Source organism: Pezoporus occidentalis, unplaced genomic scaffold (genome assembly GCF_034315485.1).
Source record: "Pezoporus occidentalis ecotype Australia unplaced genomic scaffold, CSIRO_AGI_Poc_V1 ctg72, whole genome shotgun sequence".
Classification (NCBI taxonomy): Eukaryota; Metazoa; Chordata; class Aves; order Psittaciformes; family Psittacidae; genus Pezoporus; species Pezoporus occidentalis.
The window spans coordinates 2429673-2457507 of record NW_026916072.1 but is presented as its reverse complement, the minus strand read 5'-3'; the positions used below and the strand labels follow the sequence as shown (position 1 = coordinate 2457507).

Sequence of the window (27835 nt, the reverse complement as noted above, 5' to 3'; positions counted from 1 at the left end):
GAGGGACGTGGAGCTGTTGGAGCGAGGCCAGAGGAGGCCATGGAGATGCTGTGGGGGCTGGAGCAGCTCTGCTCTGGAGCCAGGCTGAGAGAGCTGGGCTGGGGCAGCCTGGAGAAGAGAAGGCTCCTGAAGGGGAGACCTGAGAGCAGCTCCAGTGCCTGAAGGGGCTGCAGGAAAGCTGGAGAGGGGCTTGGGACAAGGGCCTGTAGGGACAGGACAAGGGAAAGGGGAGACTGAGATGGGCTCTTAGGCAGAAGCTCTTCCCTGTGAGGGTGTCCCTGCCCATGGCAGGGGGCTGGAGCGGGATGAGCTTTAAGCTCCCTTTCAACCCAAACCATTCTAGGATTCTACATCTGCAGAAAGGAGTCACGTGCTAAACAAAACCCACTAAACCCCTAAATTAACTGAAAGCACAGAGGCTGCTTAGAAAGGTATCTGGTTGGAGTTTGAGCCACTTCCATTTTCTTACTCTGACAGTCAGAGTCCACAAAGGGGGAAAAAATATTCTATTGATATAAACTCCTCAAGCAATAAGACATGACAGAGTGAATTATGATCTCTTCAATTTGGGGCTGGTTTGTTAGACATGGAACTGACAGCAAAGTGTTTTCACCACATCTAGGAATAAATACATACCATAGTTCCTGCATTGGAATGCCTTATTGGAATTATAGCTTTAAGTACTTATCATGGAAAAGTGATGAAACACATACTGAGTACCTCATTATCCTTACAACCAGCATTGCCTGGAATGCTTACGGACCAATTAAGCTTTAGATTAAAGCTAACCAGACCCAGTATACCTCTTAAAAGAATACCTGAATCAGAAGATGAGATTATCAAAAACTATGTTTTTACCCTCAATTTTTTAGTTGTAACAACACAAAAAAGCATATAAACAACTGTGCAACATGCTTCAGTAAACCTGCAGGCCACCATCACCACACACGTAGCAGGCCTCCCACACCCTGGAGCTGTTCAGACTGTGAGTGTAAAGTACCTGCTCATTTTTGTTTACAAGGGATTTCTTCTGCAAAGGACATTTTTTGCCACTCACCCACCATCTCCCTGGATCTACTCTCACAAAGCTTTTCCTCCCACCAGCTATTCTCACAGTGAATCCCTTCCAGGGTTTCAAAACAGCAGAAGGTTCCAACATGCAAGCAGCCCCCTTCAGAAACCAACAGGACTATTGTATTGAAGCTGGTTTTTAAGGGTATTAAAAGTTAACCACGTTGTTAAGTGCTGTGTGGAGTCAGTGCCAGAAAGAAATCACACGTAGTTATATAATGCTCTGTAAGCATCAGATTATTGTCAGCAGCCACACAAGTGATTTAGACCTTAATGCAAAAGACAGTTTAAAGAAAAGTAGCCACAAAGGCAAAAGTCTTCCTGAACTCAGGAGTTTGAGCTATAATAGATCACAGCAAAGACCCAGCCTGGCAGATTCTTTCCCAGCACAGATGGGACGATTTTGTGGCCTTGATGGATTTGGGGGTATTTTTGCTTGGTTTTTCAATAATTAAACTGTATGGTTTATAAGAACTCCTGAAAGCAGACAGGGTTTTTCTGTTTTGGAGGGGTTGGTTTGTTTCTTGTCAAACTCACCCCTTCAACATAACGGATCTTTGAACCATATTTAGTGGCTCAGCTAAAGCAACTAATGAGTGTTACGTAAGATGTCTCTCCATGTAGAACAATCTGTTCCAAAAGTTACCAAAAATAGCAATTCTCTAAACACTGGTGTGATGCAATATTTAACCAGCTACTGCATTAGCAGCCGAATCCATCCATTACTAGTTAAAAAAATCAAGACTTGAGAGCTTACTACAACATCTGCAACCTTACCTAGGCTGGTAGGTTTTATCAGCTCATCCAACAAGTCATAAAAAGGTAGCTTCTGAAGTTTTATGTCGGGGTGGACAGGGTGGAGCGCAGATGTGAGATGGGGTAGTTCCAGTTCATGTTTAGGTCCCAGAAGCGACACGGGAAGCAATGGTGAGGTGGCAGGGTGGCCATCGTAACTGAGCTGTGGAATGGTAGACGGAGACAAAGCTGCTGGCATGGAGCTCGAGTGGACGCTGGGGATGGATAAGTCTGCAGGAGTCATGATTTTCTGAGGGAACCTTCGCCTATAGAGTTCTTTGATTTTCATTTGTACGGCAGGGCTGCAGCCAGCCTTTAACAAATGCAGTGCTTTCGTGAGGAGTTCGTGTTTCCGTCCGTGCTTGTTCCTCCCCGCGTAACCCAGAAGTACTTGCAGCTCAGACACTCTAAGGCTCATAACCATTTGCTTAAAAGAAACAAAACAGGAAAAAATTAGTATTCAAGCTACAGCATCTTAAACACGGACATCAGAATGTGGCTTAACCCCATCAAGCACACAGGTTTTAAAGGCATACTGCTCTTCCCCCACTGATAATGTGAAATATAATGCAAACCATACTTGTTCATAGATATATCTACTTAGAAAGTCTGTAACGAGCAACTTTTAAAGGGGTTTCCATTTGCCAGACACAATGCAGGACAGGAGAAGAGAAAAGGACAAGTTGCCAGTACACAATAAAGCTTGCAAATGCAATTATTTTCCACTCCTTGTTCTGCTGGCATCTATAATGTTAACAGTTTTTTCACATTGGCAATATCCAAGTCTCCAGTACTTGCAGCTGAAAGCTGTGCCAGTCCTTAACTCTGGAACATTATTTCACTTACAAGTCTTTCCCTCACTTTTAGCCATGCAGCATAACTAATCCACGCAGGTTCAAAGGAAAGGAGATAAATGATTTTAAAGAGAGTGAGAGAAATTACAATACAATTTGTGTGCAACCCCATATGATTATTACTGAGTTAAAGGAAGCTTCTTCCAATTCCGCTTCCTCCTCACATCAGAGCTGCATGTTCTGGACGGGGGAGATGGGCTTTGCCTTCTATTAATTAGCATCTTCATTTACACTGTCTTTTACTGTCTCCCAGTATAGCCTAATGAACCAAACTGGTCTGACTTGTCAACTGTTTCACCTCTTCAGGAAGCAAGACATAAAGTAACCAAAGCAGCAATGGCTTGTGCACAGTGACTGCTTCCTCCCTGGTCCAGCTGAAGCCAAGAGGCAATTTATACACTTAATTTCTACTTTAAAACTTCATTCAGTGCTTGACAGCGGCTCGGTTCACCATCACATGTCCTGTGACACCAGCTCAAGTGGTATTTCTGCAGAATCCTGGATTCCCAAGAAATCACAAGGATATACTTGATACTTGAGGTATATATATTTGGGACCAAACCAGCTAATTCAGCGTATCAGGGTTCTGCCATCACTGGAAGCTGAAGAACCAAACTAGCACTTGCCTTTGCAAATAACCTTTCAAACAGAGTAAAAATGCCCCCATCCTCTCCAGTTCTCCAAACTGTGCAAAGTATTCACACACACATTACTCAAGTTATTTTCACATTCATTTTTAAACCTGAAGTGCTAATAGTAAGCTGTGCCTGGCTTAGCTAAAGCAGCCCCAAAGCCTTATCGATTCCTCAAACCTCCAGCACCTACAAGAGATCTTCCAGGCACAGGTGTCCACAGGAGGTATTTCCCTATCCTGAAATAGGTCATGTTATTTAAAAGCCCTAAATCAGATGATTTATGTATTTGATGAGGTGTGCACCAGGCAGATTTAACTACATTTGCTACAAGATTTCTGCTCTGTTGAGCCACACCAAGAGAAGTGAATGATCTTGCTGCAAATCTCAGCTAAACCTTGCTGCAGCCTAAAGCAAACACTTCAGATACAAGCAGGACTTTGCTGGCATTTTATCCTCCGAATACCCAAGAACATACTTCACACTTTTAACCATGGGTCTGTCATGGAGCTACTAATAAGAACAGAGAAGGTACTTTTGTCAGAAACAGAGATGTCTTAAAAGAACAAGGTATTTCAGTTAAGATCTGAAGTGTTGACAGCTGAAAGGGAAGTGAAACAAACATCTGAAACACGGAAAACCACTATTTATATATTTATAATGCTTTGCAAGCATTTCCTCAACAGAATGAGGAGTTACAGCTGAAGGGCTTAAAGCCTGCTACCATCACCCCGAGAAGTCACTCCCTGAGCAGGCAGAACCTCTCAGAGCTTCACCCTGTTCTTGTTTTGTAATAAACTCCTAGGCCCAGCTTGCAAAAAACCCTAAGGATGAAGAAATCATCGAGCTAACAGAGGAGCTCCTGCTACAGGTTGGATTTTTTTCTGGGATTTAAGGTAGAGATGACTTAGAAATAAGTAGACAGAAAGCAGGGGCCATCCTGCAGCCAGGCTGACAAACCAAAACAAATACATTCCCCAGATCCTCCCACCCTTGTGCATTCCTTACAAAGGAGGACAAGAACAATTCTGTTTGCAGTGTTAAGGGCACTAACAGATACATCGATCAAAACCAGGAGGAAAAAACAGCACTAAAGGCTTGTGGGTTTATTACAGTTTCATACTTCATTGAGAAACCCTTCTTCTGCAAATATAAAGAGACAATGACTTAAACCAGCCCCCCCCCCCGACTCATCCATAGGGCTTTGCCAGCGGATCGTGTCAATCAGTGGCTGGGGAAGCAGAGCCCAACAGGCAGCCGTGCTGGGAAAGTCTCTCCTGTCACTGCAACATGAACGTGAGAATTCCTCTCCCCTCCTCCACCACAGTTGTGTTTTATTTGAGGACACAGCCCCAGCTCCATCAGCAGCAGTGCCACTGCCTGGACGAGCACTGCCCAGGCTACGAGCCCTTGGCCTGGGTCACTCTGGTACCCTAATCTTAGAACAGGCAGGGTAATTATAGCAGGAAACAAATCAAGTGCTGTCAAACTCACGGAGTAAATACAGTAAAAAGCTGCAATTTGTGATTTTTTTTTTTTGCCCTGTCATATCTCACCTCATCACAATTCACCCCCCCCAACCCATTGCTGGCTTAGGTGCAGCAGCAAAGCAGAAGGGCAAAGACACAAAATGTTTTTGCTTCAGGAAGTCTTGGGGTTTTTCCCCTGTTGCCTGGAGTAGTAAAAAGATCACTCACAGCAGTATAGCTGCATCTGAAACAAGCTCCACAACCCACCACAAAGAGCCTGTACCCCAACAACAGCAAATATCCACAATGCAAGTAACTGCCCCTGTCTCTGGCTGTTTATCAGAATTGACAAAATGTGTGGGTTTTGCTTTCCTAACACAAAAGAAATTAACAAAAACACAACTAAAAAAGCCCAACAAAACAAAAATACCAGGATATATACAGCTACCAAGGGCAGAATGAGGAATAGGTTGCAAACTGCAATTACAGGCAACTAGGTGCATGAGAAACTGATGCTATTTGGCTAGGAAAATGTTGACCTACTGGCTACTTGATTAACTTTGGTGTGAGAAATGCAGCAAGCCAGTTCCAGACGCAGCAAATCCCAGTATCAACCACTGGGTGTTCTGCTGATGATGTGCATTTTGGTACCTGTCATATCTAGGCAATATCTAAAATTCAAAAAAGAGGGTAAGGACAGTAGAAAACCTGCTTGAAGTGTAAGAGTATGAACAAGCTTTACAGAAACTCAACTTATCCCAGTGTAGCACAGAATCTCTCTATTTTGACTCGTTGTAAAGACCTTTCCAGAGCAGGTATCTCATCTATAAACATCCACCTGACATTTCCTGCTCGACAGCACAAAACCAACACATGCTCCTCCACAGAACCAGCATTAGTCACTGGGATTACCAGGCTCATTATGTATCTTCCCCCTGCAGCCCACGTCCCCTTATCCAAGGCCTGCAACCACAGCCCATGCTTCCCAAAGGAAGTCACCCCATCGTGTGTGTCAGGTCCACAGAAGCAAAGAGCCCAGTTTATTTTCCCACCTCCCAGTTGCTTGTTTCCAAATCTGTGCCTGTTCTCTCCTGCCAGACTGTGTGAACCCACCCATGTGATGCAGCTCATGCTGCAGCCACAGGAGCATCCCCCCATTTCTGTGTGTTGAGGAAACAGCCTCAAGCCATTCATCTGGCAACAAGGATTATTTCCTGCTCCACTCCTCCTTCAGATAACCTATAAGGTTTGGAAGAAAATAGTTTATGGATGCAAAAGCAATCCATGGGCGGCATCCTACATCATTCACCTACTTCACGGCTATCCACAGGAAAGGATGTTCTACATACAGCACACTCTCAAAAAAGTTGGTACACTGGTTTTAAAGCTAACAGCCATGAAAAGTGAAGTCCCCCAAACCAAAAACTGCATGTAGACACTTAAGAGGCAAGGAAGAACAAGGGAGTTCTCCAGCACACCCACTAAAGGACTATTAAATAAAAAGCATCAGGCTGCAACATCAGTGAATGCTTTGCAGCTCCTGACTCACAGAGTTCTCTCAATAGCCAAGCATGTTGGGCTGGAGTAATGTGTCTGTGCCACACAAAAGGACTATGCTGCTTTGGGAATGCTGCTTCGACATTCAGAGTAAATACTTCACCAGGAACTTCAACTTCTAACAGAGCAGCCAACATGAGGAGTCATTTACTTCTGTTTCCCTCTGCAAAGAAAACAGCCAAGATAAAATTTCACTTAAAAAGAACAGTTTTCCACACAAGGCCAGTTATTGCTCCCATCAAGGAAAGCCACTCAGGCCAGGCAGCTTCCTGGCTAGAGAAGTCCAATTCTTAGCACAGGTTAACAGGTCAGATCAAAGAAAATTGCTTCCAAGAACCGGACCTTGTCTCACTGATCTATGAAGGTTGGGAATTAAGTTTCAAAATATACAAAATCCAAGTGTTAGTGCCTCTGGGTAAGAAATCCCATTGATAACCCTGCATGGCCTCACTGGCACGTGAATCAGAGAAGTGTGACTAAAGAGACAAGCAGTCAGGCAGAAAACATTCTTTCTAGACTGGAAAATACACAGGGGCTAAAACACTGGTTTGAAATGCAGGAAGACGAGCTGCAAGTCCCACTGCTCAAGAAAGGCACAGATACAGATATCTGCTGAGATCCAGCACCACAGATGGTGAGCTTTCTCCTTTCTTCCCAGTTTTTGAAGGGAGGGACTTCCCAGAGAGGTAAAAACCAGGCAGCAGCCAGTAATGGACTGCAGGGTCCACAGGAAAGCATAATGGAGAACGCTGGAAATTTGTCACTATTAATACCAGCACCACAAGGTTCTGTCTTCAAGCATCTTCATCCAGCAGCAGCAGCATTAACAATCCCAACAATGTAATGAATGCTTTCTAGAAAGAGGATTTCCACATCCCAGTAATCAACCCTGGAATCTATCTGGAGAATTCCAGGTGTTTATGATAACTAGAACCTGTGAGTAAGTTCCAAAACACATCCAAAAGATTTGCCAGTGGAACAAGAAGCTTTTGGCCAGGTACTACACCACATCTTTGTGCCTAAAGCTATACAACAGGTCTTCCACAATTCCATAACCATTAACATTGAAGTTAAAGGGGAAAAAGGAAAAAAAGCACCTCAAACACCAGCCAGAGATGGAAGAAGACAGTAAAGGGGGAAAAGAAAGAAATGGAAAAAAAAGAGATTCCAAATGGAAGGACACCCATTTATAGCTGGTGATTTGGGACAGTGACAGTAAGTTTCTTGTGCTACTTACATAGTGATTAGCAATAGTTTACTTCAAATCAGGCATCATTATTACAGAAGAGGGCAAGCACTGCAACAAGTCACTTCAAAGGAGAAGGGCAGGACAGAAAACTGACTGCACCCTGTATTCCTTGGAAAGCTACAGAGGGGCCTCTGCTCCAACACACTGCTCAGCACCTCAGCCCCAGCACCCAAGGGATCAGCTCTGGCTGCAGTCTGCATTCACAGCATGGGCACAATCAAAGCTCTAAGGCTGTTTTCAAGGACAACACAGATGGATATTTGCCCCTTATGCAAGAAGGAAACCACTACTAAAGGAATTCCACAGCGCACTTCTAAAAGGCACTTTAAAACAACAACAAAAAAATAAAAAATCAAATCAAAACTGTCCTTTTTTTCTAGTCAAAGCAACTGGGAAGCATTAGATTAGTATGGAAATGGGTCTGAATTAATCTCAATATAGCTCCAACACCCAGCTGTAAAAATAGAGAGTTCTTGCATGCTATGAACAGCCTCTTTAACCCCCAGTATAAATCTTCCGAAGAGGAAAGCAATACCTGAGCTGCACGAGCTCTCTACAGTTACACAGACTAAGCTCTGGGGCTCTTTAGGCATTTCAGATTTGTGAAAATGGGAAATCGTGATGGTAAAAATATTCCCACCTTTTACGAAGGCGCATTCCTTAGTCCTAAATGCTATCTGCAAGACTCACACGAGGAAGCTCTCAAGGCTAAGCTATAAAAACTGGAACCAGCCTCCCGAAAACCTGCAGGAGGGAGTGAAAGGCCCAATTCATGGAAGCTCCAGTGCCCCAGTGACAGGCTGTAACTTCCTGCGTTTGTCTCCTGCAACCAAAACACTCAAAGGTTGAAGTCACCGTAATTCAAACTGGGGGGGGGGAGGCAAAGGCACAGAACAACAGTCGTAAATACACAGCACGCTACAGCCTTTAAGGGGGGTTACTGGTTCTCATCATGAAAAATTCATCTGTCTCTTGAAGCAGTACGTACCGTGGTTCGCCAAGTAGGGCAGCACGAAAAGAATAGGTACAAAACAACGGCAGGTACAGGTGTTATTTGCCTTGTTATACACACAAGGCAATATTTCTTAATCAAAGAAACCCTGTATTTACACAGTATATCAGTGCTCATAAAGAACATGCTGCAACTGTAGGACCGAATCTATGCATTCGTTCAGCTGGCAATAAAAATGGGTTTAAAATGTGTCATCAAAATGATGGCCATCAATTGTAAATGCCAAAAATAGCCTGGCCTGTTCTTGGTATCTCCATGGATATAAGCTTCTTTAAGGTCAAACACTGTAGTCATGATTTTCATCAGGGAATGTTATTTCTCCATGCTAGTAGAGATATTACACTATAAAGCTGAAGTAATCAGGTGTTATTTACTTTAGCATGCGCACAAACAATATATTTCCTCGCAAATGATACAGTTGTGTGTCTGTTAATAGGAATATTATGACCCTTGAACCAATCTACCTGAACGATGAAGCTCAGATTCAAGCCCCTGCTCACACCAGGAATCTCTGGTGATGAAGAGATCACCGAAGAAGTGTAGTAGTGTTCAGTCTACAGGGCTTCTAGACAGGAGGTCCTGCAGTTTCCTGTAGCAGCTCACCAAGTATACTATAACCACTTAACTTCTAATTCCACACATTAACAAGAATAAGGAGCATATTTCATACCTACTCTTGGCTTGCTTGTCTCTGTTGTGCTGGGAAAAGTTGACTACCCTTAAATTTACTAAGTTTTAGTAAGGTCAGAACAATGCTGCTTCATACATGAACACTAATTAAGCTCTCCCTCCAGCCCACAGTTCAGAGGCCTCCATCTAACCCTGCACCAGCGACACTATCAAGTTCTCACAGTTCTCACACACACAGTATGCTGGAGATTGGAAGGGACCTCAAAAGATCATCTAGTCCAGTCAAGTTCTTAGATACGCCTGTTGCTTACTGGAGACAAGAAAACCACAGTGATAAAAGTAACACAACTGACTGAAGAGTGAGAGTATATTGCAAAAGAAAACAGTGAGACAGCTCTAGCCCCACTGAACCGCCTGCTAGGAACAACAGGCAGAGGTTGGAATGTTTAATATAATCCCCATGTGTTAAAAATTGTCTTATGCTTTTTACAGATGCCTGTGGTATTTTGCTATGCTATCATATATGTAAAATATCTTCAAGTTAAAAGCTCTGACACATACAACCTGGCAAGTCAGCCCAGGCAATTGCCCTTCTAGACCCCCTTTTCCTAGAGGTTATTTCCTCTGGAAGAGAGACAGAGCAGAACAGCCTTGTGTGCCCACGTACCCAAATGCCACTCCAGTGCCTGAACACTGAAATCACTGTGGGATCCGCTGCGTTTTCATACGATGGCTTGCCAACCACACTGCATCCTGCCCTGCCTCCCACTGCACAGTACCACTGCCGCAGCCGGCGGGGAGGGCAGCTGGGGCAGGGACTTGCTTAAACTACACAAGCTACGTTTGTTGGGAGAGAAGTCTGCCAAGCCTTTAGTCATGTCTAAATGGTGTTTGATTTAAAGTAAGTCACATTTTATCTTAATCCGTAACGAAAGTTTTACCGTTCTCAGGAGATTTTATTCACTAGGTGAACTATATTATTACTTTTGGTATTAAATAAGGTTGCTGACACAGTAGTAATCTTCAGTTCTTGGAGACTCTAGGTTTTTTTTTCAACCACACTCAAACTTAATTCTCCCTCGTGCATTTATCTGTGCAGATGGGAATTATTTTTACAGCGCTATACGCTAGCATGATTTTCATGACAAGTAATTGCAGAAATACCAGTTCAGACATCTCTGGATAGAAAACAATGTGCCTCTCCGAAGGCAAACAGCTCACATCTAAGGCCAATAGCGAAGACAATTCTTCTCAGCTATTTGGGAGAGGGTCATTGCCAGACAAATTTACTTTTTATTAAGAATGTTCTTATCCTTAACTAAGCCTTTCAACTGGCTGACAGAAGAGCTAATTCCTATGCAATAAGCTTCTGCAGAGCCCAAGCCAGCCGCACACACAGCTGTCCAAGGAGCCTGCTAAACACAGTGTGCCCTGTTATAATATCTCTGACAAATAACACAAAGGTCTACATCGGTGTAATCAAAACAGAACAACTTATACAGCATTCCATAGTAGTCTGAACGACTGTCTCTTTGGATAAAAGAGGACCAAGAAGTCTCAGTTTCTGAAAGCCTCGTAGGAGTTCACAGGAGCTTCTCCTTCCAAAGTGATTTTAAGAAGAAAACATTTTAAAATATACAATTAAACTAAAGCAATGGTTGCATACACAGATTACAGATAGGGACTTTACTCCATGAGAATCCATTCTGCCATTCGTTCTCAGCACAACACTAAGAATGAAGCTCCAGTTACTTTCTGAATATCTAAAATACCTGCATGAGGCACATGTAGCTTTTAGAAGTCAATTTTGAAAGAAAGCTGGAGAAGAATGTACCTGGAATTCAATGAATGTACTCACATAGCAACATGGATAAAGAGGCAGCTTCCACAACCTCTTAACAGCAAGACATACAATTTCAAGACCTGCATTCTTACATCCAGGGTTTGACGTTGGCTTGCAAGCTATTTAAATCTCTACTGTATCAGCAGACATTATTTCTTTGTATGTGTTCGCCAACTTAAGCATCACTTCATTAAAACAAATTATTGCCATAATAGATGCATATTTGCCTCCAAGAGTTAAATATCTTCTTATTTCTGTACCTTACAGAACTGCAAAGTGATGTATTGTCCGCATGCCCCAAGTTATCACTCAGTGCTGAAGAGCCAGTTGTCCACTATACACAAACTTTGGCCATTGAATTGACTTCAAACGATGTAACACTTCAGGATACAAGCCCATACAGCCAAATATAACTAAAACACTTCAAGATCAACTAGCCACTGTTTTCCCCTCATTTGTCCCATTTTCTAGGAGCACAGTTGACGCACAACATCACCACTGACTATTCTTCTGCTATCTCAAAATGTTTTAATTAACAATCACACTAAATTTGGATTCTGGCTTGCAGGCTGAAGCCAGGATGTAATTGAATCTCATTTCCCTTAAAAGTAACCCACTGCTATGTTCATTCCCCAAGAGAGGCAAAACTGGAGTTCTCTCACACAAAAAGACTGCACCAATAGTTAATAACCTCTAGCATAAAAAGTGGGGAGGAAGGAAAGGCAGAAGGGAGGGAGAAGGAACGGGAAAATTAAGAGATCAGATAAAACATCAGGTATGGGAAATAATCATTTATGATTAAAAGATTTCCCCTTCCCAAGGAAGGGACAGAACACAAAAGAAATAAATCTGCTGACCACAAATACCGACGAAATACACTGGCCAAGACCCTATTCCCTCCTAATCCTGGCCCACTGAGAATAATAATTTATTACTGCTGGCAATTAGTCTGAATTGTTACCAGAGAAATAAGTAATGGAGCCAAGAGTTCCCACCGTGTCAATAAGCTGAGAAGAAACAGGCCATCAAACACACTGACATCTGTATAGCCTTAAAAAACCCCAACCTAGTCATTCTGCACATCACTGCCTTATTTCCTAAGGAATTCGTGTCTAGAAATCACATAAGGAAGCCAAAACACACGCTGCTTTTTAAGTAGTCAGATAGCAGTAAGGCATCAAGATGAACTGAAAGCTCAAACAGTAATGAGAGACTTTCCTTTTACATGACCATCCCTCAGAGTATCGGGTAAAGGCACCACATCAGTGAAGTACCTGCTCACCAGCTCTGGGGAGATTGCCCCAGGTTTCATACATCAACGTTCTCACAGCACAGACCATCTCAAGTTGGCCTCTACTTTGATGATGTATTGATTTCAAGCATGTTCTAGTGAAGCCCTCCAAAATCACACCTTTAGTGCAGTTCTAAGACTTCACACAGTGCAGGCAGGAAAAGCATTTTCTCTGCTCAAGTCTTCCTCCTCCTTCAGGAGGAGACACCCATTCTCTTGCCTTTCCCCTACTTATTTCTTCTACAAAGCCATTGTTACAAAGCAACTTGATGTTCCAAGTTCTTTTCATGCTCCTTGCTTAGCCCTAGTCCTTCCTAGAAAAAGATTGTCCTAGATGTTTGCTGGAGACCAAACCAGGACTAACAGTCACTTCTTTGTTCCTCAGCTATTGAATGTTTTGTTCAGGCACCACCATTTATCTGGGAGCCACTTCCCTGCTTCCCACATTTTATCTATCAACATTGCAGTGGCCATAAACACAACGATAAGAAAAGAGGGAAGGTTTGAGGGAAAGTAATACTTTTTATTATATTTGGAGAAAGAATTTGCACATCTGGTATTTTCAACCACATCAACTGGTCTAAGAAGACTTACAACCCTTTGTATTTTATAGAAGCATCTACCTGTGAACCAACAGGCTCAGGTTTTTAGGCACCAGCCTAAAAGCTTAAGACCAAGAAGCAGCATTAATATGTTTACATGACTCTTCCAGTCCATGACTATTTTCAGCAAGTCGTAATTGCACATGAAATTCAAAGTTATTAAACACAAAGCAGTCAAAATTGGAGAAAAATTTAAATTTCTCATGTGTTCTTCTCATTACATAGCTGATGGTTCAGGAGAGGAACTTGGGCATCACAGACAACTCTTCCTGTGGCTACAGCCAAACAAGCATATTTGCAGGGAACTAGTAGGCTACAGGACCTTGGAAGGTCCCTTCCAATCTCACATTCTGTGCATGAGAGCATTTTTCAGAACTGAAAGAAAAGTCAAAGGAGGGAATCAAGAACTACAAGTAAGGTGTACAACATATCTAGTCACAGAGCCGTTCCAAAAAGGCAAAGAATTTCAAAACACACACTATAAACCTCAAAAACTTGGGCAGAGTTGGACAGGAGTACCCAAGACTACCCTAGGAACCCATAGGTCTATGCAACCAGATAAGAACACCACATAGTAGAATCACTCTCACATATCCCAGCCCATTTTCTCTGGCAACACGGTAACTAGAATAAAGAGTAGCCACATAACAGCAAACTGTCAGCATGACAACTATGCGTGAACCACATGTGGCCACCAGTAATTCAAGAAAAGTCAGTTTCTCAAACTGAAGAGCTATTGTCTGTCACAGCACAATAGGGAACACAAATTATAGGTCTGACTATTTATAGAGCAGTTAAAATGTACACTAAAGCCTAATTCATTCCTAACTGTAGAGATGCATTAAAAATTTGAGGTATTTATTTATTGCACACAACAATATGACCTAGAATGAATATTTGTATCACATATTGAGACTGGTCAATTTTAAAGTGCCAAAATACATTTATTATGATAGAAATCAGTAGCTGAATGAAAAAAAACAGTCTATGTCACTTGTCCAAACCCAGGTGAAAACACTGGCAGTTAGAAGTTCACCTCCCATTTCAAAAACCCTACTACATCAATACCCAGCCTAGGTCCCACTGAGGTGGATTCAGGATCCTAGGTCAGTCAAGTTAATGAGACATGGATGACTCCTCTGGCTGCTACTCACGACACTAAGGCATCAGTAAGACTGTCAAGAATCACACTGATTCCATTCCAAGTACCAGCACAGCTTGGAAAGAGAGCAACAGGGTGGCAGCGGTGCCAAACACTGGCTGCATATCCTGGGGAAGCCATCTAAAAGAGCCATGGAGACAAAGAAAGGGAAAGCAGGAAGCTCAGTTTTTCATATCACCCACAACGACTGGTTTCTTCCCACTATGCAGAAATGCAAAAAGATGATAGAATAATAGGAGAGGAAGCAGACCTTCCTGCTTTTCTTCAGCATTCAAGAGGATAAAGAAAACAGTTTCAAATGACAACATGCAGCCACAGACTGAGAAGATGCATCTTAAGCAAGGCCCAGACTCCTGACAAAGCTGATCCTAATCCTACTTCACCCCTCAGAACTTGGGCTACTCTGCCCTTCTATCTTCTGCTGCTGCCCACACCAGAAAGTGGTATTTTTGCATGTATTAGCTGTACCTCTAGGCTGGAAGACAAGCATGCAGTGCTTAAAAAACCCATTAGCTCGCAATGACTAATCCCAGGACAAAACACTCAGCAGTGCATTAGAAAGCTAAGAGTACATTCTCTATGCAGTATTTTCCTGGCCCACACAGAGCACAGACAAGGCCTATAGAAACATTTCTTTCCCAGTCACACTGGTACATGTTAAGGAGAGGTACTAAGGATACTTGCTCATTGGGAAGAAGGCTATTTCATTTCCCAGTGCCATCAATGTGACACACTGTCCCCCTCCCTGCCACCTCATCCTTCAAGCACTGTATTTTTACCATCGAAGTAAGACTGAATTCAATTAATCTATTCACACAATAACCTCTGCCCTGCATGGAAACAAACTGCTTAATGGAATTAAGGTTTTTATAAGCCAAGTTGCAGCCACACCTAAGATTAAAAATACATGAAAACTATTGCAAGTAAACTCCAAAAACGACACTGCATTTAACTTGGCTTCAGCCACAAGAACAATCAGAATTGAAACGAGCTGCCTAGGAAAACTTTGATATCAAAGTTAGAACTTCCATGGATATCCTTACCGAGTAAAAACAGAGGGTGTGCAGTGTTTCTGCAGTGCTGGCTGCAGATACACACTGCCTTGCCGAGCACAGGAAGGAGGATGCTCCACTCACTGCTCCTTTTCATCTTCACTGACCAAACTCTTGCCCCACCTCATTAACCACACTCATCCAAATCCCACTATGAATAGGAATTTGCATATATACAAGCCTTTTGCAGCTCATTAATGTCATTTGAATGGCTCTCACATGGTCATGAATTTATACTCTGCCTGTCCCTTTGTACACATACAGGTCAATAGCACGGGGGGAGCAGAGGGGGAATTATTTAGGATCTCGTGACAAAACAAACCATTTTCTGGGTTTCAACCTAACATTGAAGTTATGTTGAACCTAACATGCCTCCTCATACACTCACCAGATAAAAATCAAGCTTCTACTTCCAGGTAAGGATGTTGTAAGCATTATGTTACTTCACAGCCTTGCTCGGCCTCTATGTCAAAAGCAAAGGACAGTGTAGTATCAGGGAGAAAATAAAAACCGAGGCATCAAGACATCAGTCATGCACAGGCCTGAGGAATGAAGGAGTCAATGCAGTCAGTCAACAAGCCCTTTGCTAATCTGTGTGAACGCACTCTGAAAAACAAAGGCACATTTGAAAAAAAAAACCCTTTTCTAGTTAACTGAACATAGGAAACAAGTTTCAACACATCTCTGCTTCCCCTTAAAACAGCTTGGCACCACCTCAGAGCTCTACATATGTTTAAAAACAACAGAATAGTACAGGTCAAAGGAAGCCATGTAAACCCAGTCCGCACGCACAAGCTGGCTATTCTTGCAGAATTAATAATATTTTCTTTAAAGAACAAACCATAGATCTTTAGCTGGCTATTCAAAGTTCTTTCTATTACCAGCATGTCCCAGTTGTTCCAAGACTAAACAATAGGGGAAGGTCACGCATGGAGTTCTGCAAGGGCCACGCTGGCACACAGAGCTTAACCTATTCGTTAACGACCTAGAAAATGAAGTGATCAGTGGGGTGACAAAGTTGCTGACAATATGATGTGGCTGCAAACTGAAGAATGACTGAAAGGCCTCAGTGACAGAGCAATTCAATGTACATAAACACAAAGCGATGCCTATGGGGAAAAGCAGCCCAGGCAGACCCAGCTTTACATGTAAAGTGATGGGCTCTGGGCTGACCTTTACCACACTAGAGCGAGCTCCTGGGCCCAAGATAAACAGACATGTGAAAACATCAGCTCGGTAGCAGTCAAACACACAAATCACTGTTAGAAATCATTAGGAAGGGACCAGAGAGCAAATGAGAGAGCATTCTACATTATATCAATCTCTGGTTCACCCAGAGCTCAAAGTGCGGGTGGGTCTGGTGGTCTCAGCTAAAAAGAAAAGGAAAAAGAAAAAAAAGAGAAAACAATAAGATCTCTTAGAAGTGGCAACGCTCACAGAAGCATGACTTCCAGAATTAAAGACCAACAAAAGCTAAGACTTTTCAACCTAAAACCTGGGGGCAGATGCGACAGCAGTCTAGAAAGCCATGAACAGCACAAGGAGACCAGACAGGGATCAACTGTACTGTTTCTTTCATTACACAATACAGCAACCAGTGGATGAAGGTCGCTGGAACCAGGCTCAAAAGAAAATGAGAAGGCTCCTCACACTGCACGCAGCAGAACAACAGAAATCCCTACTAAAACACCGGGAACAAAAGAAGTTCAGGAAGAACCTGGGCAAACACTCAGAAAATAAGATTTATTACACTTGTCCAGCCAGTAATCCCCACCTGAACCCCCAATGGGTTCAGAGGATTGAGCTGAAAATAGCTAGAGACCAAGAGAATATTGCAGGGAGGTGACATCCATCCCTCATACTTTGTCCTGGTTTTGCTTTTCCCTGCGCACTCACTTCTGGAAGCTGTAGGAGACAATACCAGGCCAGATGGACCCTTGGCCTGAACCAGTGCAGCTACTTTTACATTCTTATGATTCAGTGTATAATGCATGTTTATTTTTAGCCATTTCCTCAGAAAACCCAAGCGACGTCAAAAGCCTCTAATGAAAATGGTACTTCTCAACTGAAAACAGTCAAATTTTAACACAAAAAAAGGTTAAAGTAACTGAAGGAAAACCTGGGTATACGCCCTTTAGAAAAATATTATCTAAAATCCTTGTAATTCTAACCGACAACAGTTCTGATACTTGATTAAAATAATTTGAAGCCCTGCCATCAAGCAGCCTCAGCAGATTTACTGACAAGATACTGCTAAATCAACACAGAACCTAGGAAAAAGAACAGCTTTGCTTCTGCACCACTGCTGAAGCTTCAGCATTATTCATTTCAGTGCAGTGCATTTATAGGTGCACTAGCAACCCCATCGACAGCCTGAGCAGAGCTTTCTCCCACTTTTCGCTAAACTCCAAACCTACACAAACACTTGGACTGTTTCAAAACCTCTTATTTTGCACCAGAGAAACAAGATACAACATCTGCACAAAAGTGAGATCATTTTGTCAAGGGAGTCTCAGGAAACAGGACGAGGAATGAATGTATCAGAAAACATTCTCATCCACACAACTTTATACAACCCACTCCTGCAGCTCAGATTACAGATTTTACCTGAACCAAACACATTATCCTTATTGGATTTGGCCTCTGCTTTTTAATAAACAAGTAAGTGAGATGCACCTATGCTAAACTGCCAAGCAAAACTGGGCTCACTGCTATTTCCACCTTATATATGCTATGCTGTGCACTAACTAATCGTGTTTTCAGTTGAAACGCTGAACAGAGCAGCCTTTTTAAGTCCAGACCCTGCTCTACAAAGAGGGCAGGAGGAACATCTTGGAGAAGACTGCAAATGAAGGTAAGGAAGGCGTTTCAGCTCGCAACGATTCTCAACTGTCTGTCCCACTTTAAGGGGCAGTAAATTTCTTCATGTAAGCAGCAGTAAGCGATCTGCTTACGCAGCGAATGCACAGAGGTGCTCTTCTTTAGAAGGCAGATACGCTTTCTCAGGAGGAAGCTCCGGCACTGTCACATGCAGAAAAGCTGGAGGAACCTCGCATAGGCTGATCAGACCACAGGGATGCAGAAGGACCAAGATTAGACTTAGACCAGCGAAGGGACTCTCAGGACTACTAGTCGTCCTGCAGAGAGACACAGAGCCAGTTTCAATCCCAGAAGCAACCAGGATGAATTATTTTGCTGAACTCCGTGGTTTGGCTCGGCTACCAATGTGCTCCCCTTTGCGAGCCTCAAGTAGCAGCATCAAGCAAACACACGGTCAAGAGGGCCAAGGCTGAAATCTGATGGACCTAAGGCACCCTACTGCAAACCACATGCTCTGAAAACCTTGCAGAGGACAGATCCTACAGCTGTTCAATGTACAGTACAGAAAGGTAAAGCCACAATTCTGGCTGGCTGCTTGAGCATGTGCCCACTGGAAGAACCACCATGAATACAAACCCCTGCAGCTTCAATGTGACATTGCAGTGTACCTAAAGTGTGCTGTAGTTTTATATTTTGCCAGCTTTTTGGAAGAGAACTGGGTTGTTTTTTTTTTCCCTAGTATAAACCTAGCCTAGAAAATCAGGCCTCTAATCTCAGCTCTTCCCAAAGAGGCTGACTTAACTCCTGCCCAACAGACACTTCTGAGAACATTTATCACATATGTTTGCGCGCTCGAATGGCTGTGGCCACAAAAAATGCTGCTTCAGGAAGCGAAGGCAATGCTGCAACCAAGCAGTAAGGAGCCTGAGCTCAGTTTTCCATCTGCTTTGTAACCACATGTTTTCTGGGAGGGGAGGAAAGAGTGGGAAAGCTTGGTACACCAATTTGCAAAATGGAGCCTCCTGGTGAAGAGATGCTGCTACCTGCTGCCTGTCATCTGCCATCATCTCCCTGCTTTTGAAATCTAATCTTTTCAAAGCAACCTCTACTTTTTACACTGATACCAGTTGACAGTCTCAGGAAATACTTTTGCACATTTCTGAGTATTTTTTATGCATCTTTTCATGCATTTTTTATGCATTTATGCATAACATAAAACCGCAGGAGAACTACATCTACACCATGCACTCATCTGCCCAAATCCCATCCCCAAACAAGCTGCTGGTATCTTAGTGTCTAAGATGGGAGGTACAGCAGGGTGAGCTGGCAACAGGCTGGGGGAACAGAGCTTATAGGCTCGGTGAAGAGCAGGCTTCGGAGGAACCTAATGGCAACTTTCTAACACGTAAAGGAGGTCATGAAGAAAACAGGCACAAGATGAAATAAGAGCCTAAAGTAAATAAATAAATAGATAGGTAAACAAACTGTTTTCACTGTCAGAACAGTTAAGCAGCAGAACAGGTTGTCCAGAGAGACAGTGCAGTCTCCATCCTCAGAGGTTTTAAGGACCAGACTGGATAAAGCCCCGAGCTATCTGTTCTGACCTCATAGCCGATCCTGTCTTGAGCAGGAGGTGGGACTAGAGAGCTCCCAAAGCCCCTTCCAACCAAAATTACCAAATAATCCATGGTCGGGATCAAGGGAGCAACCAGGTGTCAAACTGAAAAGAAAAGCAAGGAAAGCTGACAGGAAAGTGCTACTAAACTCTTGGTTTGAAGAATTTAGCCTGACAAACCGCATCTGGGCTGGAAACTGGGGAAAAAACACTCTTAGGAGACACTATCAACATGCAAAACACAGGGAAGAAAACATCTACAGGAGATAAAGGGATACTTCACAGCTTACTGTTGTGGGAAATTTATTGGCTGTGTATCAGCCCCAAAGCAGGGTAGAGATTGAAATTCTCCCTTTCTTACCCTCTCCTGCTGTTAGTAATTCTAGGATGGAAACTGGCAACTGAAGCATTACCTACAGCCCATGCAGTCCTGGCAGAAGCAGAGAGGAAGCAGAACTCATACATGTTTATTAGAATGCATCCAGAAAGCTCATTACCATTTCCTAAACAAAACAAGGGAAGTTCACTACAGAGCAATCTTCAGAGATGCACATAAAGACAGTAACACTTATCTTTCTGTCCTCTATGCTAAATAAACTCTAGCATACCCCCAGAGTCTCTGCTCTGCTGCAGAGCTTAGGACTCTATCCTTACCAAGCAACGGTTTTAAAAGCTCCTTTTCCTCCTCCACTCATTATCATGCCACTTCCTATATAAATCTCTTGTATATCAACTCCTATTGACATAAGGGTCAAGCTAAGGTTGACCTTTGGTCTAACTGTATACTAGCTTTACGTTTCTGTGTTTCACATATTATAGGCAAGCCCCATAATACCCACCTTCTGCTAATTCCTACTCTCTCCTGGTCTTGGATACAATGCTTGCTTACAGAGCACTCTGCTAGCCCTCCAGTGTATGTTAAGGGAGAGAATATATCAGTAGCGACATGGCAGTACATCTGTTGCCATCCCTAATGCCAACAGGAGAATAGGATTAAGCGAATTGCTGACAAACTCCTGGATCAATACAGTTGCAACAGACACGGGAGTCTCAGCAAAACAATAAGAAAAGAAATGACAATCAGGTTCATACCACAGCACGCAGAGAACAATAATATAATGTTACCTGGTTTCATTTGGTTCTGGCTGCCACAGAAAATCTGGACAATAAGCTAACATCTCCCGTCCTCAATTCCATAGAGTCTCATTTTTAAAGGTTTAACATCTTTGACTTGTTGCTGTAGCCCCAAAGCTTCCAATTTACTTTGAAATAGCCACAGTTTGTGGCAGTGACTACTTGTTCAAAATGGCTTTGACAACACAGTAAAATTACAGAAATAAGCACCTTTTTGTAAGCCTCTGGAGCTCCTTTCTTCTCCTCACCCTCTCCTTTAACTACTAAAAGAAGCTACTTTTAAGAAAGGCATTTATTTTAATGAACAATTGACGGTCCTGCATGCAATTTTTGCATCATAAAATCCAATCTTGCTCATTTTAAAAAGCCCAAACCAACACTCTGAGCATTTACTGGTCTGCACAGAACTGGAATAGTGACAGAGCCATGTGACAATCCATAGCCAAGCTCTATCAAGGGGGTTCTGAAATTCAGCTGCCCAAGCATGCGTCACAGCCAGCACCCAAACAATAAATTTCCCCTTCTCTCCCCTGTAGGAAGAGGACAAACACTTCTCTGTGATTCTTACAGGCACATTTGTGTGTAACCAGGGGTGAAATTCCCACTTACAAGGGACAGCACAAGCTGAGGCAGCTCGACTGCAAAAGACACATAGGGTATGTATCGACAAGTTTTTAATGTAAAACCCTCACTCACATCCTTCACTGAAATCATGGCTTCCAGAAGGCTTTTACTGCTTCTCATGGAGGGGAGAAAGCCGAGCCTTCCATTAGAAGGGCACTCGTGACATCCTTCATCAAAGCAAAAGTTCAGTGGAAGCGCAGCGGCAAAAGCAAACAGACACTTCTAAGACACCCTCAGGTTTGTAGGTAAAAGTCTTTCCCTTGTGGAGCCAAAGGGCCAAACACCATCATCATGTAACAGAAAAACTGCAAGAGATGCAATCCATTTCCCAGCCATAAATCCTCTGGAACTGGGTGACCCCAAGACCTCACAAAGTAACCTTTCAAAAGAGGTACTATTACTTCAAGTTGCAGCAGAGACCAGTGAGCCCCATTGATGGAGTTCCAGTTAACTCTGGGGTTCAGCTCTGAACTCGCTCATGAGCATTACTACAATAAAGTTTACAGGACAGGCTTTGGAAAAACGCGTAAGTTGACCACTCGGAAGACCAGAGAGGACTTGGAGGTAGCTCCAAACAGGCACAGGCAGCACTAGAGCCTCAAGTGTTTGGAAGTTCTGTTGGGTTTTCACTATAATGGCATTAAAGAGGAAAATGATCAGATGTTGATTTCTGTGAGAAGGGACCATAGGAACTAAAATCTACCACACCAAACACATTAGTGACAAGTCTGCACTTACCTCAGTGCTCTGTATGAATGCAGAATAGAGTATGGACCATAGCAGTCAGCTACATTCCCATAAATGACTTCAGTATCTGGATGTATCTTAACTGTCTTCACCCCGCTTCATGGGATGCTTTTCAATATTTGTCTTGTGTGCCTGACCCATAAACATCCTTATCAATGGCCAAGCAGTCCTGAGCCCTTCCCCTCCCCAGGCTAACACTTTTCCCTTATTCTCACAGAATAAAGCTAAGTAAGATGCATCTTGTACCCGCCTCTTCACTTCCAAGCCTTTCAACTACAATTTCTAAATACATTTATAACCAAAAGAGAAATGAACTGTAAATCCATTAAAAATAACTGCTACAAACTACCAGCTCTTTTCTTCCTTCTCACAAGCGACAAGGAGTAAGAATTTCACTTGCACAGGGCTGCAAACGCTTCCAGGATGGCCCCTAACATTCGTGAGGGGTTTATATACCAGAAGTGCACTGACACTACATTTACATGTATGCAATGCGCAATCTGGGTTTTATTGGCAATAAAGAAGTGTTATGGATTGGGGCTTTGACAGTTCAGCAGTGATGCACAGCTGCCAATTTTATTCATCTGATATCTGCAGTTCCAGTGTTGGAAACCAAAAGCTCAAAAAAAAAAAATACCTAGACCAAAATATAGTTAAAAATACAATTATAGTGACATACAGCAAATTACAGGCATGAAAAATAACGTAATCCGTGGACTCAGATAACAATGAGAAGTGGATTATATTGACTTTAATCACAGAAATACACAACCCCAGCAACTTATAAAAGGATTAAGCAAAAATAGCTCGTAATACAGAAGAGTGAAATTCTAATTAAGCAATGGAATAGGCAGCTTACACTTATTGGCATTGACGATGCTATTTAACACAACCACATCTCCATACCAGAGATCCATTTGTCACTATCATCAGCAGCACCACCACCTGAAAGCCCTGCCACCAGCCTCTCCCCCTCAAAAAGCTGCTTCCCTGTATTGAGGGGAGGGGTATTTCCCAGCTGAGCACTTTTAAATGGGTTGTTTTCATCACCATTGTGTGGAAACCCTATTATGAATTTTCATTCAAACTCTTGGCTCACTTTTTTTAAGTATAAATTGTGTCTAACAAGAAACACACCAGGGATCTCTTCAATCCCCAAAGGCACTTTCTTAAAAGGAGAGAGAACAAAGGAGAAAACCTCCCAGCATGGGCTTTCCAAACCAGCTTCTTAGGACAGTATCAAGAATGACAATACTAGAACATAAGCTTTTCTTTTTCATTCTTTGATCCATGTATAATTGAATTGATTATTGCAAACTGTGTAATGATTTCCAAAAGACTCGAGGAGAAGGCAAAGATCACAACAATCTAATAACCAATTTAAAGAGATGTAAGAAATATTGAAGGAAAGATTTAATCACTCAAGTATACTCCTTCCAATTAGAAAGAGCTTTAAATAGCTTACCTTGAGATAAATTAGAATCTGTATGCAATTATACAGGAATAGTAATTAAGATCAGGAAAATTCACATAACCCTCAGCCTATAGAGTCAGGGAAGTACTTCACAGCAGAACAGACTTTTCAGTTACCTTGTTTCATCAACAGAGGTGAAAACATACTGGTTTGATTTATCCAAACCTTTGAGAGTACCAAAGAATCCAGTACCCTTCAGCCTGGGATCTGCAAAGTATGTTAGATCTTATCTGATTATTTTCTTTCCGATAGGACAAACATTCTCAAACAGAGCAGGAGACTGAAATACTCTTAATTGTGCCACAAAAATACAGTACAGGAAACGCTGTTTCATGCTTTAGAACTGTAGGAAGCTACAGTAAGGAAGAACGACCACTGCTTTTCTGAAGGAAGCAAGAACTTTAGTTTTACTTATGCATTTGGCAACATCACCCACCACATCACACTCCCCAGTTTACATGTACGTCCATTACTTATATGTAACCCCACGGCTCTTTACACAGGAAGGCAAGAAAGTTTTAGGGACTCAAGTTTCTCTGACAGACTCTATTTGGCAAGGCAGGTGAGCTACGGCACTGCTTTGACTTTAAAGGTCACTACAGCTGAAATCAATGCCATTTGCTAATTAATCAACGGAGAAACAGCAAAAAGATTTTACCTAAGAAAACCAAAATAATCCCAGGAATTTGCTGTTCATTCTTCAAATAGCAGAGCCCTAATCACAAACCCTCCCTCAGTCACCAACTTGCAAAAAGAAGGAGGAATTTCCAAGCACGTTTTCTGGGGATATACTCCTGCGCAGCTGGGTGCAGCGGGTGTTTCTAAGATGTAGCAGCTTTCCATTAGCCACATTTTTCCACGGAGCACTCACCTCATCCAGTACCTAATGACCGAGCTGTACTACTGGAAAAACGGTGTGTTAACAGCTACAGCTCTAAAGAGAAATCTTGTGCCCCCTTGTCTTTCCCTCTCCCTCCTGACAGAGCAGGACACACCCACACACCTCTTTTTCTTTGTACAGCCTAGAGGAAAAATATATATATATATTGAAGTCATCAAAGTATGAATTTATGAAGTAACTGCTTGACTCACGTAAACTGCCAAGCCCCTATAGCTACCAAAAAAAGCCTCACCAGCTTTTCACAGTGCAGTGCTACCATCCTGCAGTGCCAGCTTGCAAGCAGCACTGCACACCCTGAGCAGCAAAGTGAAACTGAAAAGAAACAACTCGGTTTGGCATTTACCCTTCGGCTCCCTGAGGCAGCAACAGTACTTAAAGAATAAAACTGTAATTTTTTGCTACCAGTTTTCAAGAAGCAGGTTCCAGAAATAGCTCAATAAAGAAGGCCGGGGTGACACACAAACACAAATACGAAAGCTCCACCTGTAAAGCTGCAGAGGAAGAGGCCTCTTCACTACTCTGGCGTGTATACATACCCAGAGGCTCTGTGATGGACAGGCTTCAGGTTTCAAAGCTCCCGAGATCAATGAACTGTTGATTTTGATATTAAAATCGTCCCTTTCAGCACTGTGCCTTGGCCACCATCCTGCCACCTTCACACACGTCAAAAAAAAACCAACTTTATTCCCTAGCTCTCATCTCTTTTAACGCCACTTGAGTCAGTTTTGCATAGGAAGGCATCACATAAACCCAAGCCGGCTACCGTGCAGCAAAAACTCTTAAGGACAGGTATGACAACACAATGCTCCAGTGCCACATAAGACTAACAGAAGTTTAACATGGGACTTGCATCTCAACCCTTTATCTCAACACGTGAAGCAAAGAGAACTTTGAAGACAACGCAGCTCAAGCAACACACTCTGCAAGACATCTCCAGCAACAAGGGACAGAGGGGGGTTTAAACGAGGGTGTCTGTCCTGACATGGCAGATGGAGAGCCCAAGAGCTGGAACACCCTCAAGATTTTTTTCTTCTTTTACATCCTGACAGCTCTTTAAGCATCTAAAAATGAAAGTACAAGAAAGCTTTGATACCGGGAAAACAGAGACCAACTGAAACTCCAGGGAAAAACAAAATATTCCCCCAGTCTTACTCTACATATTCTGTACTTCATGTTGCATATTTAATATACTTCTGACCTGTGAGTTTGGCTGTATTAACTTTAAAGTACGAGGCAGAAGCCCTCCTGATGAGTAACGGCCCTACGACAACTATAATGAAGTTTTAAAACCCCTGCCAGGTGTGGAAAGAAGAGTTTGCACCCACACACCCCTTGCCAAAGCAGCTGGGAAGTTTTCTGGGGGTCTTTTCTGTTGGATATATTTTATTTATATCCACTTCTTTCAGTGCACAGCGTGGACACCTCATCGCTCACTACTCCATATTCCACTACAGGTAGCTGGTCAGAATACCTGGTGGGATGCACTAGAAAAGGTCCTCCCTCTCCTCCTCCGGGGCTGAATCCCACCTAAAACCACCCCGTAACCCAGCGGGACCCCCTCCAGCTTCACCCCCTGGGGAGCAATAACTTCGCCCGAGGGTGCTCCCGAGCACCCGGCTCGGTGCGTCCCGCCGGGTGACAAGGGCAGCCTCAAGCCTCCCCCGTCGGAACTCCTCAACATCTGCCCGTGATGTTCTCCATTTACCGGAGGGGGAGCGGGGCGAGGCCAGCGGGGCTCCCCGGTCGTCGTCGTCCCCCCCCTCTCCGCACCGGGCTCGTGAGGAGCCGGCCGCCTGTCAACGGCGGGCAGCGCCGCTCCTCGGGGCTCCCTCCCCGCCGGCGCCGCTGGCGGAGTCCCCTGGAAACTTTGCGGGGAGCCCGGGGAAGCGTCCCCCGCCTCGGGAGCGGCCGAACCGCGCTGCCCAGCGCCGGCAACTCCCGGGGGCTCCCCCGGCCGCCGCCGCCCTCACCCCCGCGACGGCCCGGCCTAAGCCCAACCGCCCCTTCCGCCGGCGCTGAGGGGAGCTCTGCCTGCTCGCTCTCCTCTCCCCCAGGACCCGGCGGAAAGCGGCCGGGCGGGAGGCGAAGGGAGGACAGCTCCGCTCCCCGCCCCGCTCCGCTCCGTCCCTCAGCCCCCGCTGCCGGCGGGGCGCCGCCGCAGCCACCCCGGCCAGGCAACGCCGCGGGGCCCCACGGGGCGCCGGCAGCGGCTCGCCTCGCCCCCGGCGGCGGGTGAAGCACGGCCCCGGCGGCCCCGAGCGCGGCAGCGAGGGGCATCCTAGAAGGAATTGAAGCTGCGCTTTACCTTTAGTTCCGCACTGTCCGCCATCTTGCAACTCCAGGCGCAGGCGCAGTGAACCCCGCCGGGACACCGCCCCCCCGCCGCCCCCCCCGCCGGCACGCAGCGCGCAGCGTTTGAATCGGGGCGCCATTTTGTCCCCGCTCTGCGCTCCGCCGGGACGGGGCTCTCCGGCGGGGAAGGCTCGGCCGGGTTCCCCCCACAGAGCTGCGGGGACGCTCCGAGGTCGCCTCCGGGGGCCAGCGCTTCGCTGCTGCCGCCCTGACGGGAAAGTTCCCCCCCTGAGAGCGCCGTCCCGCCTGCTCCGCTGGCAGCTCCGTGAGGGCAGCTGCGCGCTGAGGGGGGAGCGGGCGGCGCTCCCGAGGCACGGCCGGTGGGGGGGCTCGAGCCCCTCAGCCGCGGGGCCGGGGCCCGCCTGGGATGGGGTCACCAGAGGGAGGAGGAGGAGGAGGAAGCGTGTTCCTGTAGCCATAAGTTGATTAAAATTGCGATTTGCGACTCCGCTTCCTGCGGCTTGATACGCTTTAAAGTGCGCCGGGAGTGGCACAGCGCGGGGGTCCCCTCGGCTCGGTGCCGGGTCCCCCGCTCCGCTGAGGCCGGCGGTGGGTGCCGGGCCCCGGCCCGGCCGCTGAGCACCGCAGGACGGACTGGGCAGTGAGTTGCCCCGCTGTCGGTACCCGCGTGAGCCGCAGCACCAGGCGGGCAATGATCGGTTTTACCTCCCTGAGCCTACTGCAGAGGGAGTTGGGGAATCAACGTGAGGCTTCCCTCTTAGGAAAAGCAATGCAGGTGGTTTTGGGAAGGCCTACAGAAGAATGGAGCTTTTAGGTCAAAACTTCACCGTGTCATAGCATTTTTGAGTGATATGTGGATTCTTACAAGACCAGCCAATGCAGAAGGGGGAAATATACACTAAAAATGCTACCTGGCAAGGTGACTGCATCAGTGATGAAGTTGATCGGTTTAAATACAAGCATTTGAGTCAGACACCTTAGCTTGATT

General features: G+C 44.5%; 1 protein-coding gene across 4 annotated transcripts in view; it reads right to left on the bottom strand.

The window, feature by feature from the left end:
- PIAS1 (protein inhibitor of activated STAT 1) overlaps positions 1-26996 on the bottom strand; it is a 61821-nt gene extending 34825 nt beyond the window's left edge. For 3 of the 4 annotated variants that reach the window (XM_062642574.1, XM_062642576.1, XM_062642575.1), the window contains exons 1-2: positions 26840-26996; positions 1849-2293 (exon numbers count right to left, since the gene is read on the bottom strand). In XM_062642574.1, coding sequence (XP_062498558.1) covers positions 1849-2293; positions 26840-26863 — 469 coding nt within the window. In that variant the 5' untranslated portion in view covers positions 26864-26996. The remainder of the gene's footprint in view (positions 1-1848; positions 2294-26839) is intronic. The other variant, XM_062642577.1, reaches the window with a different exon arrangement.
- Between the last annotated feature and the right edge of the window lie 839 nt (positions 26997-27835).